We start from the raw sequence: 11,794 nt of genomic DNA on the forward strand, positions 1-11,794 counted from the left end.
GTGTGTGCTGCAAGAAGTGGTCTATTCTTTCCAGTCTTGAGAGCAGGAGAGGTTTTCTATGGGGATTTGCTGCTGCTCTGGACAGTTCCTGACATGGACAGAGGTGGCAGCAGAGAGCACTGTGTCAGACTGGAGAGAATACAACACTTCCTGCAGGACATACAGCAGCTGATAAGTACTGGAAGGCTTGAGATTTTTTTTTTTAAATAGAAATACAAGTCTCTGGCACCAGTTGATTTGAAAGAAATAATTTTCTTGGTGAACTACCCCTTTAAAATGTAGTCTTAAAACAAACAAAATTAGAAAAACTATTAATGCATACATTAGAAAAGCCCATCCACCTTCCTGGAACTTACATTGTGAGCTCCAACGGGATAGGGACCGATCAGGGCAATGAAAAGCTACAACAACTACCAGCATCATGGCGATCCAATCTACTAGGAGAGGAGCGACCCTAGAGTACGTCCAAACCAAAGTGTGCAGCATTTGATTACTGGTAGCTGAAGTTGGATACAGCCCTAGGGAGCCCGGGAAACCATGTATACAGCCTATGGTCGGTCTTTATCAGTGTTTTCCAGGGCTCCCTGAAGTATTCAAGTGGTGAACGCCTGGGTTCGGACATACTCGAGGTTCTCTCATCTAGTAACTACTTAAATGTCTTAGTCCTAGGCCTATTTCAACAACTTGTGCTGTCCTTACACACAGAGTTTTAGGAAGACAGGTTCCAGGCTTGTTATAGGACAGATGTTAGATGACAAACATAGCGCACAATGGCATCCCGCTACCCTGGGAGCTCTGATATATAGACACGCATTGCAAAAGGTTTTCAAAAGACACCTTGGTGATGGTTTCCATATAGCAACAGAAGAATTTGTTTCCATATTCTATACCACAGTTAAAGGCTTGTCCCACAAAGGAAAATAAAGTCACAGGAGTTGCAACACTGACTACCTGCAGTCTTGAGAATTCCCCCCCCCCCCTTCTTTGGGAGCCACTGTAAAGGGCAAACAAGGACTACTGCACACTTACCTCCTTCTTGCCGTGAGCGTGCTCCGACAGCTTTAACTTGGCTTTTGTGAAGTAAACCGCGGGAGACTCCTGGGACGCCTGCATTAAGACGATACAGAATGATCAGTGTATTCCGATAGCAGGTTACCTATAGAACACTAAAGTTCATAGGTTATATTACATACACAACTAAAAAAATTAAAGTGGAAAATAGAAAACCTAGGTAATTCCTCCTATATATTCCTCTCCTTTGATCGTGTCCTGCAAACAAATCTGAGAAACAGACTGTGATTTGTTCTCTTTGAGAATGGGAGAATGTGACACAAAGAGCAGAGATTAGAGGAGCAGGAGAATGGCGGACCACCTTTGTGCAGGCGCTAAACAGGGTAAATAAAAATGCAATGGTCCATATTTTCCTACTTACATATTTTAGATTTTCCTTGACATGTGCCGATCCTCCCGATGACAGGGGAGTCTCGCTCCGCTTCTTCTCGGATGCTACCTGTCCACCCAAGACTTTGCGCTGGACAAAATGAAATTTTACAGGATTTTACCATCTGTTTTTATGCATTCTAATAGATAAATAAATACATTAAAAAACAAACAAACACACACACATGGTAGAAGTGGTTTTCTGGCCAAAACACCAAATATAACATGTAAGGTTTCCCTGTAGTACCAGCACAATGATATCCCCATCTCTACTAAGTGTTATACTTGTAGCCCTACTTAGGTTCAATGTTTTTGCAAATAAATTAATTTAGCAAACTTGTCTCCTTTCCTCCTCCTGATATGCTGCTGTTTTCCTCTTACTGTTGACAGTTTGCTGTCTGGGTTACCAACCACCACTCTGCTCTAAAAGCAATGGTCTGGCTGGTGTATATATATAGCTATATATGTATATGGGTATGTAGGGATATATACAGTATAAAATACACAAATCACACCACTGCTTTTAGAGTTATGGTCGGTAACCTAGACAACGAGCTGTCAACTACAGGCAGAAAATAGCAGCATATCAGGAGGAGACGAGTTTGCTAAACGAATAAATTTGCAAAAATTTCACTTAACAAGTCCTACAAGTAAAACTCTTAGTAGAGATGGGAATAACTCTTCAAGAATGACGTCTCTCTCAGCAAAACAATGAGCTGTGTGTAGAATACTCAGATCCCCTGTGGAGAAACGGTGCAGGATAACATTATCCTATCAACGTGAACATACACTCCAATAGGGATGCACAATGCACCGAAATATCGATACTACTATCGATATTTTAGGCAAAAAAACGGTTCAATACCAGGATTTCCTGGTATTCGATACTTTATGTTAAGCTGTGTAGTAAAGGCAGCTTAACATAAAGTATAGCAGCGAACACGGCGGGCGGCTATCTCAGCGCTGGCCATGTTCTCAGTGTCGCCCCCTGGTGTCACCTCCTCCGCCCGCGCACGCTCTGCTCCCAGAGTCAGCTGGTCCGTATTTTTTAATCTGAAGAGAGGGATCCCGAGAGGCTGAGCGGATGACTGGAGAGCCGGAGAGCAGTGCGAGCCCTGTTATCAGTGAGTGAGTAGCTATGCGCGCTGCCCCCGATTCGCTCCACACAGAGTTTACCAGCAGTCAGCATGTTCACCTCAGATGATGTGGACGGGACTCAGTTATACGGGTTAACTGCTGTGGTGTCGGACGACATTACGGGTGCAGGGAGCTGTCAGTGTGCAGGGCGCTGTACACATTGCGCAGGGTGTGCAGCCACTCTGGGAGGAGGAGAAAGAGGAGAGCGGCTGAAAGTTACTAAACTTTAGACAGTGACTGCATGGCCTGCTGGGATAGTGCTGTCACTGCATGCGGCTGCAGCCAAGGCAATGTGCACAGTGTGGGGCTATCAGTACTACAAGTCTAAAGAGCACTGCTGCTGAGAGTTGTTATATTGGAAGGCTGCTGCTGCACCACTGCAACTCCCAGCATACCTCCTTGTGCTGGGAGTTGTAGTGCACAATGAGCTATGCTGGGAGTTGTAGTTCTGCAGTAGCCTCCCAACACAACAACTCCCAGCATACCTCCTTGTGCACAACTATCATAGCTGCAGTCTGGGGGGGGGGGGGGGGGCGGCAATATATTTGTATTTTTTCGAGGTATCGAACCCCTATAGAGTATCGAAATAAAAAAAAAAAACTGGTATCGGTATCTAACTTAAAACTCTGGTATCGTGACATCACTACACTCCTATAGTTAAAGGATTTTTGTTTTTTTTCCTTCTGTTTCAGTACAAATACAATTTTACAATTGTGACAGACCTTGGTGGCATACTGACAGTCTGCCACTAGGGGGAGCCATAAGCATAGATATTCCTTAGATCGTAGGCCCGTGTTGTGAATGTCATTTTTATGTTTTGTTATAGGAGCAGTAAACAGGTACAAAAGGTGATATTACATACTTTTTTTTTTTAAATTTACACCAGTTTGCAAGACAAGCTAACGAAAAAAATATGCAGCTCCATAAACAAGCAAGATTTTATATTATGAGCCCCCTGTGACCCCATCTAATACAGTACTGGGTAGAAAGCCCTCTCATTTTAACCCACTGCCAGAAAGTGCCAGACATTTGTAATTTACTTCACAGTGCTCTCTGCTGCCACCTCTGCCCATGTCAGGAACTGTACAGAGCAGTCGCAAATCCCCACAGAAGAAGACCTCTCCTGCTCTCCAGACTGGAAAGAATAGACCACTTCTTGCAGGACATACAGCAGCTGATAAGTAAGCCCCCATTAAAAGAGGTTGTCTGGGGAAATCTTAAAAGTACACCAAGTTTATCATTTCCCTGGACAACCTCTTTATACGCATTTGTTTAGGGACCAAGTCCTCAGAAATCAGATATAACTTACCTTAATCATCCCGCTGAAGGAACGGGAGCGGACGTGTTTCTTCCCATTGGTCAGGTCCGGCGTTCCTTCATTATGTTTATTGAACTAAAATGAACAAAGATTTTTATTTATTATGCAGCAGCTCAGTTCTATAGAAACTGATTCTCTATCCTGAGGAGGGTCCCTCAACGTCTGACACTCTACTGCCTGGTCTTAGTTCCTGCTGATCGGCCTCCTGCAGGATATATAAAATGATGGGAAATAACCAGTAGAGGGCGCCATATAAACAAGAACAAGTCTGTTTCCAGGTCACAATGAACACTTTGATTCCACTACTAAGAAAGAGTATAGATTTGCTAAATGTAACCTGTCCCTGTTTGCTCCAGGCCTTATTCAAACCTCAGGTAATCTATGTATCCGTATTTCCATACTTAAAGGGGTTGTCTAGCAAAAAAAAATTCTTTCAAATCAACTGGAGTTAAAAAGATATAGATTTGTAATTAAATTCTATAAAAAAAAATAATAATAATATATAGAAGTCAATGAGTACCACTGACTTCTATATATAGTGCACCCCTGCTGGACACTCCATAGGAATTACAATGGATGTGTGTATGTAATGTAATGTTATATACTGTACTTTGTGATTGAATATATTTATGGAATACTTTGGTGAGCAAGTCAATGAATACATTTGCAGGGCACAGAGCAGGGAGGGAGAGAAGTGACATCTACCTCCCCCCTCCCTCCCTGCTCGGTGCTGGGCACATATACAAAGTACTACTCTCCCATTATCTGCAGATAATGGGGGAGTAGTACCTGTGCTATCTATGTCCATCATATTGCCGCCGCTCACACAAGGGCCGCTCTTCATGCCCCCTCCTCCTCCGCTCCCCCTCCTGGCTTCAAACTCTATCACGCTGCTGACTCCCACCTGCCCGCTCCTCACACTATACGGCCGGCTGCCTCTCTCTGCTCCTGCAGCCCTCCCCCACCCCGGCCGGGGACACCAGGAAGCACCAGGAGCGCCGTGCTCCCGGCGGGGGTGGGGGAGGGCTGACGCGGCCGGCATGCAGGAGCAGAGAGCGGCGGCCGGCCGGATAGTGTGAGGAGCAGCGCAGGTGGGAGTCAGCGGCGGGGAGTCAGATAGTGTTTGAAGCCAGGAGGGGGAGCGGAGGAGGAGGAGGGGGCATGAAGAGCGGCGACGATGTGATGGGCATAGATAGCACAGGTACTACTCCCCCATTATCTGCAAATAATGGGGGAGTAGTACTTTGTATATCTATGCCTATCCCATCGCCGCCGCTCACACAAGGGCCGCTCTTCATGCCCCCTCCTCCTCCGCTCCCCCTCCTCCTCCCGGCTTCAAACACTATCGCGCCACTGACTCCCACCCACCCGCCCGGCTGCAGATAATGGGGGAGTAGTACTTTGTATATGTTCCCAGCACCGAGCAGGGAGGGGGGAGGTAGATGGCACTTCTCTCCCTCCCTGCTAGGTGCCCTGCAAATGTATTTATTGAATACATTTATGGGATACTTTGGGGAGAAAGTATTCGATAAATGTATTCAATCACAAAGTACAGTACATATCATTACATACACTAATTCCTATGGAGTGTCCAGCAGGGGTGCACTATATATAGAAGTTAATGGTACTCATTGACTTCTATATCTATATATACATCTATCTATCTATATATATATATATATATATATAGCGCCCCCTGATGGACATTTCCCATAATTAATGTACATTAGAAAATTGTATAACTTTCCATAAGTAATAACATAAAAATATTTTGGCTGGACTTCTTCTTTAAGTTAGTGCACATTGTTGTCTATTGGGCTACCCACATAATCAGGTTACAAGGATGCAAAACCAATCCTGGGGAGAGCAAAAAATAAATAAAATAAGACGTTTTTAGCGGATTCTCTCATAGAAAAAAAAAAGGGATTTACCATTTTCTACAGATTGTAACCTTTTGGCATCCATAAAAAAACAAAAAATAAAAACGGATGCACTACATACAAGTTGTGTGGGTGGATAGCGGGAGGAATCTACGGACATGAAAAAAGTTCTGAACGTGTGCATAAGGCCTAAGACTGGATTATAAAGAATTCTATATTTGTGGATCATCAGACCATTGTTGGATTTTACCGTAAACATTACCTACTTACATATGATGGCTGCTTGTGCCGCTGCCCACAGCCTCATTATATACAGTACAACTTGTACCAATCACTGACACCTTATGTGACATTACTGTAAATAGCCATGAGGTACCTGTATACCCATGTGATCGCTGCAACCAATTACTGGTGCCACTGAGGCCGGAGATCACATATGTATACATCCCAGTAAATCGGTGGTGCGTACAGGAGTGGAGGGGGAACCCAATAGTTAGATGATCATTTTATAGAGGACGCAGCAGCATTATCGCAAATACTGGCTATTGCTTACATATTACTGCAGTCACCTGCTACTAATGGCAGGACACAAGAGCTGATGCACGCATGGTGTAGCTGTGTGCTGCATAATGGGCATCTGTTTACCAGGGGTAGAGTGCAGGTTTAGATCTCTGCTTGCTGACTGTGAATGAAAACATTAGTTTCATCCAGAATCTAAGAACATCCATAACACTCACAATATGCAGAGATTAGACACAAAGACAGGTACATATGCCTGCATTCACTGACAGCAAGCAGAGAAACCATAACTTTTCATACTAAAGAAACCTAGGCTCAGGGACCCACGTAAGTATATAGAAGCAGCACAGGTACATGGAGAGAATGCAGATGTCGTCACCTGGAGGTCAGGTTACCAAGGTAATAGACAGCTAACCCAGCACCTAGAGAGGAGTTCACATGTCGGGTGCCTTCATACCTACCGGATCTCACTTCTGCGGATTCGCAGCGAGATAAGCTGCGGATAGAGTATCATTCACCCCTATGTTAGCACATACTCGCAGCGGGATTGACATCCCGCTGTGAATATGTGCTGTAACCCCCCGCTGTCCGCAGCCCCGCCACCGCATCCAGCATCCCCTATCCCCGGCCGCATACCCCCCCAATCCCCGGCCGCATCCTGCAGCCCGCCGCCGAGAGCATACAGCACTTGCTCGGCGGAGCGGCTGCAGTGAGGCTGCCGGCTCCGGTCCCGCTCAGATCAGCTGAGCGGGACCGGAGCCGGGAGCCTCACTGCAGTTGCGCCGCCGAGCAGGTACTGTATGCTCTCGGCGGCGGTCTGCAGGATGCGGCCAGGGATGGGGGGGATGCGGGCGGCGGCGGTCTGCAGGAGCGGCCGGGGATGGGCTTCGGACAGCAGGGGGTTAAAGCACATTCACAGCGGGATGTCAATCCCGCTGCGAGTATGTGCTATCATAGGGGTGAATGATACTGGATCCGCAGCTGATCTCGCTGTGAATCCGCAGAAGTGAGATCCACTGCGGATCCGGTAGGTGTGAAGGCACCCGTCCTGTGACTACAAAGCAAGGGGGGGTGGGGTGCTGAGTGGGGTCCGAGTGGACCCAGAGTAGAGGATTTTAAACATCCCGAGCGGATAAGAATGAGAAAAAAGGAAAAAAACAAACAAACAAACAAAAAAAAAACAGAGAAAGGGTGCAAGATAGGTTATACATGTATATTAGGGGTAGGGTGGTATTGGGAGGGAGGATTGTTCAGAATATTGTTTGTGTTACCCAGATAACGCCTTTAACTAGGTGAGATGGTGATGGTACACTCTAGTTGATCAAATGGATTGCTAAGAACCTCATCTTTTTCTTCCAATTTTTAGAAGTGTTTTTCAATCTTAAATATTTACAATTGTGTATACGACAGAGGGAGTATATACAGTTTGTTCTGACATTTGCAGGTTGCTGCAGTATCTTTCCATTTTTGTCTGTATTTTAGCCAGCGCAGCATGCAGCCTCCTCAGTGTGAACAGCTATTGGAGTGCTGGCCATTTTTTTGCTCTTTGTGCCAAACACATTACATACCTGTCGGATGAGTTTTTTCTTTTTAGCAGAATCGGGCATATTGTGGACATGTTGGAACAGTTCACGTAACGCTTCCTCTGTGCGGCGCTGTGTCAGCTCCTGCTGAGATGTGGAGGATGAGGGGGAGGAAACCAGTCGGCTTCTTTTCTGGCTCTTCACAAACTGGAACTCTCTGCGGGATTCGGATGACAACAGCTCCAGATCATCCTGCGGGGACGGGATAGAGGAATGGGGTGAATGGATATCGCTGTGACACCATACACAAAGATACACAGACTGGGCAACATGTTACCAGGCTAAGGGATTACGCTCTACTATTAATAGTGAATTTCTACCTGCTGCTAAATTTTTCCATATATCTTAAAAAGGGAATGCGTCACTTAGATTTTCTTTTACTGATTAGAGTCAGATATAAAAACCTTGTTCTTTTATTCTAATCTGTTTCTATTTTCTGATTTAAATTTTTATTTCACTTTTTCTACATTGTTATAGGGGGGCGGCCATCTTGCCTGGGCTATTAACAACATTTAGTGACATGCTTTACAACAAGACTCATGGGCATAGATGACAATAGCCAGACTCTGGTCCCTTGAGATGAATGTAAAACATTACTGAGCACGCTGCAGGGAGCTGCTATTGTCTTGTATTCATGCTATCTACCTACTGGTGTCACATGTCGTTGCTATGTTGTGCAGACACAGCAGGAGGTCTAAGCTTAGGTTTTGCCCCAGTGGTGAGAATGAAAACTGCAAGATTTCCAGATTATTTTATAATGGACAGAAAATGGAAAATTAGAAAAAAAAAAAAAAGAAGACGATAACATTATTATTATTGTTATTATTAATAACAACATTAAAGAAAAAGTCATTTTCTGATGATACCGTCCCTTTAAAAGCAGGCAGAGTTGTTTTACTGATACAAAGCCCTAAACCCCTAGCATGCATAGAAGAATATCCTACTTCTTACTGTATATAAATTATGGCCGTCACCAGAGCAAACTTTTCCATTTGCGTTATTCCCCCTAAACTTTTGGAGCCCTAATTATGCATTTCCCACTAAGTGCCAATATACAGAGCTGCTTGGTGATATAACAGACGTGTTGGCTCGGATCCGGCTTCTAATCATCTTGATTGATATAAAATAAGGCAAATGTATAGAGACTGGAAGTGTGAAAGCAAAAATTATTACGGTATTGAGAAGAGACGGCTGCCCGCAAAGCCCCATATAGTCTAATGAGCAGCTAGAAATACTTCCGCTCTTCAGCGCAGCGTGCTCGCTTTTATCTGAGCGCATCAATGCTCCCAGTTGGTAGATATTAGAGGGTAATTTGCTTGGTATTCTTAAAAGCCGTAACTTGAAGTCAGGAGGAACCATGTAGTGCTTTGAAGCTAGTGGTGAACGCTTGATTGTTTTTTTTATACCCAATACAAATTTTTGTTGCTTTATTTTTCCCTAAAGCGTGACTGTCAATTGCAGTAGCTCAGACAGGTTAAAGTCCAGAGACGGCTGCAATCCTGAGATACAGCCGGGCACAGAGTGTGCTCCACTCCCCAGCTGTCTAATCTGACTCGGCTGTATTTTAGAATCGCATTGGGTATTACTCCTCAGTAACTTCCGACATGTCTGAGGACTGGAGAGGAGGGAACCTAGAATCAAAGCGTGCTCCAGGTTTACCCATCTCTACTGAGGACATGTCAAAAGTTACTGAAAATGACCGTATCGCTTTGGCAGATTTATTTAAAGGGGTACTCCAGTGAAAATCTACTCATCAGCTTCTGTATGTGTAGTGTCCAAGCACAAGTTCTTATGCACCTGGGCAAAGTAACTCACTCAGGTTCTCACAGTGGGATGAAGGAGAAGTCTATTGTTTGTTTTTCCCCACTAGGTGTCACTGTCTGTATTCTCGATTATATTAAGCACAGCTGAAGGAAATATTGGGTTAAACTGTTTGGATCACATGTTTAATTCTCTCCTATCACAGGTGCAGGTGCTTTTCCTCTTATTTCTACCCCATCATCTTTTCTCTCTTAGGGCGGGTTCAGACTACGGAATTCACGCAGATAAAATCCGGCAGATTCCGTTGCCTGTTTGCGCTCACGGCCGCGCGCCTTTCTGCTGGCTCCATAGACACCATTCTATGGGCCGGCAGATTTAGACGTGTCAATTCTTTCGTTGGAATGCGGAATCCGCCCAGGCAACGGAATCCACCAGATTTTATCTGCACGAAGTCTGTAGTCTGAACCCACCCGTACACCACATAGCCCCACCAATCACCAGTAGGTTTAGTTTGCCCCTATAAAAAAGGAGGTTAGTTCCTGGTGGGGGGAGTTCTTTAGTCAGGAGTTTGAGAGAGCAAGACAGACAGCTTGTTTTTTTATGCTGTTAACCACCGCTAGCATGCAGTGCTAGACCCCCTAAGGAGGAAGGGCGTCCTCTGAGGAGAGCCTTGTCCACACCAGGGATACCTTCAACACTACACAGGGCAGTATACCGGAGGCTAGGTACTGACCCCAGTAGGACAAAGCTGCAGTTGACACCTACAGATCCTACTGTAACGCACGGCTATTCTGTGAAACCCTGGGAAGTCTGTTGAACCCAGCGCAGGGACTTGGGACATCGTACTACCCTAGCAAGACGGGTCACCCAACACTATAGGGCATAAGGGGGTCAGACCAGAGGGATCTATACGCGAGTATAAGTATATTCTCTACTACAGCAACACTGAACAGGGCCCTCAAGACGCTCCTCTATTCTAACTTCTAAAGTTTATTACTATTACCTCTTGCCTGCACCTGAAGCGCTATTATTGTATTGCAATGATGACTTTAAACAGATGTTATCCTGTTTAAGCAATCAGACTCTGGCCTGTCCTTTTCCACCTGCAGCTACACACCTGGTTACACTTAGGTTACTCAAACCTCGAGGGCAGTGCCTGTTTATCTGCGAGTGGGTTCCAACACCACTCCAGTCTACTGTCATAAGTGCCCAAGAGACACTACACCCACAGAGCTGCCACAACACCGCACAAGCTCCACAGCATATGTCCTGCAGGAAATAGTGTATTCTTTCCAGTCTGACACAGTGCTCTCTGCTGCCATCTCAGCCCGAGACAGGAACTATTCAGAGCAGGAGAGGTTTTCTATTGGGATTTGTTACTGATCTGTACAATTCCTGCAATGGGCAGAGGTGGCAGCAAAGAGCACTGTGTCAGACTGGAAAGAACGTGCTTGTGGAGATTTTTATACAGAATTAAATTACAAATCTAAATAACTTTCTGAAACCAGTTGATTTGAAAGAAAAAGACTTTCGAACACTGTCTAAGTATTCAGACTTTGACCAATCAGGTGAATGAGCAGAAAGACGACCACATTGCTGAGCTTCTCTCCCCGCTCTGTGTCTGAGAGGCCTGGACTACCCTATAGACTTCCATTGGGAGTCTGTCCAGGTCAGGTCACACAGAGCAGGGAGAGATGTGTACTTCTTGCGGTCTGAACACTCAGGCAGAAATATGAAAAGTTTTAAATGAAAAGCCTTTATTCAGGTGTCAAGGAGGTGGGGCCTGGCACCGCTGTCTGTCAAGACAGGCATATCAAAAAGTTTGATTGTTTGGGTGTGTCAGACAGTGGTGCTAGGAGCCACCTCCATGACACTATTAAAAACCTGAATAAAGGCTTTTCTTTACTAAAATGATTTCACAGACATCTATCCAGGGCTGCTGTCAGCTCGGTAGGTGGCCGGGGGACAGATTTGCTGTGACACTGTGCTGCGTGTACTACAGGCTCAATTGGAATTGCTGCTCAGTCTCTCTAAATAAATAATCCCTGCTAAATCATTGAAGCGTTACCATCATTTGTAGAGGTTCAAGTTCAGCCATCCTTACTAGAAGTTTGTTCATAGAAAAGAATGTCGGCAGAAAAAGCCCCCCTGGTGCA

At 45.1% G+C, this 11,794-nt stretch overlaps 1 protein-coding gene across 1 annotated transcript in view; it reads right to left on the reverse strand.

The window, feature by feature from the left end:
* The window catches only part of ARHGAP19 (Rho GTPase activating protein 19), a 40,695-nt gene that overhangs the window by 1,154 nt on the left and 27,747 nt on the right, over positions 1-11,794 (reverse strand). Inside the window, exons 8-11 of the mRNA XM_069978891.1 lie at positions 7,863-8,069; positions 3,887-3,970; positions 1,433-1,531; positions 1,030-1,107 (exon numbers count right to left, since the gene is read on the reverse strand). Coding sequence (XP_069834992.1) covers positions 1,030-1,107; positions 1,433-1,531; positions 3,887-3,970; positions 7,863-8,069 — 468 coding nt within the window. The remainder of the gene's footprint in view (positions 1-1,029; positions 1,108-1,432; positions 1,532-3,886; positions 3,971-7,862; positions 8,070-11,794) is intronic.

The sequence above is a fragment of the Dendropsophus ebraccatus genome, chromosome 8 (genome assembly GCF_027789765.1).
Source record: "Dendropsophus ebraccatus isolate aDenEbr1 chromosome 8, aDenEbr1.pat, whole genome shotgun sequence".
NCBI lineage: Eukaryota > Metazoa > Chordata > Amphibia > Anura > Hylidae > Dendropsophus > Dendropsophus ebraccatus.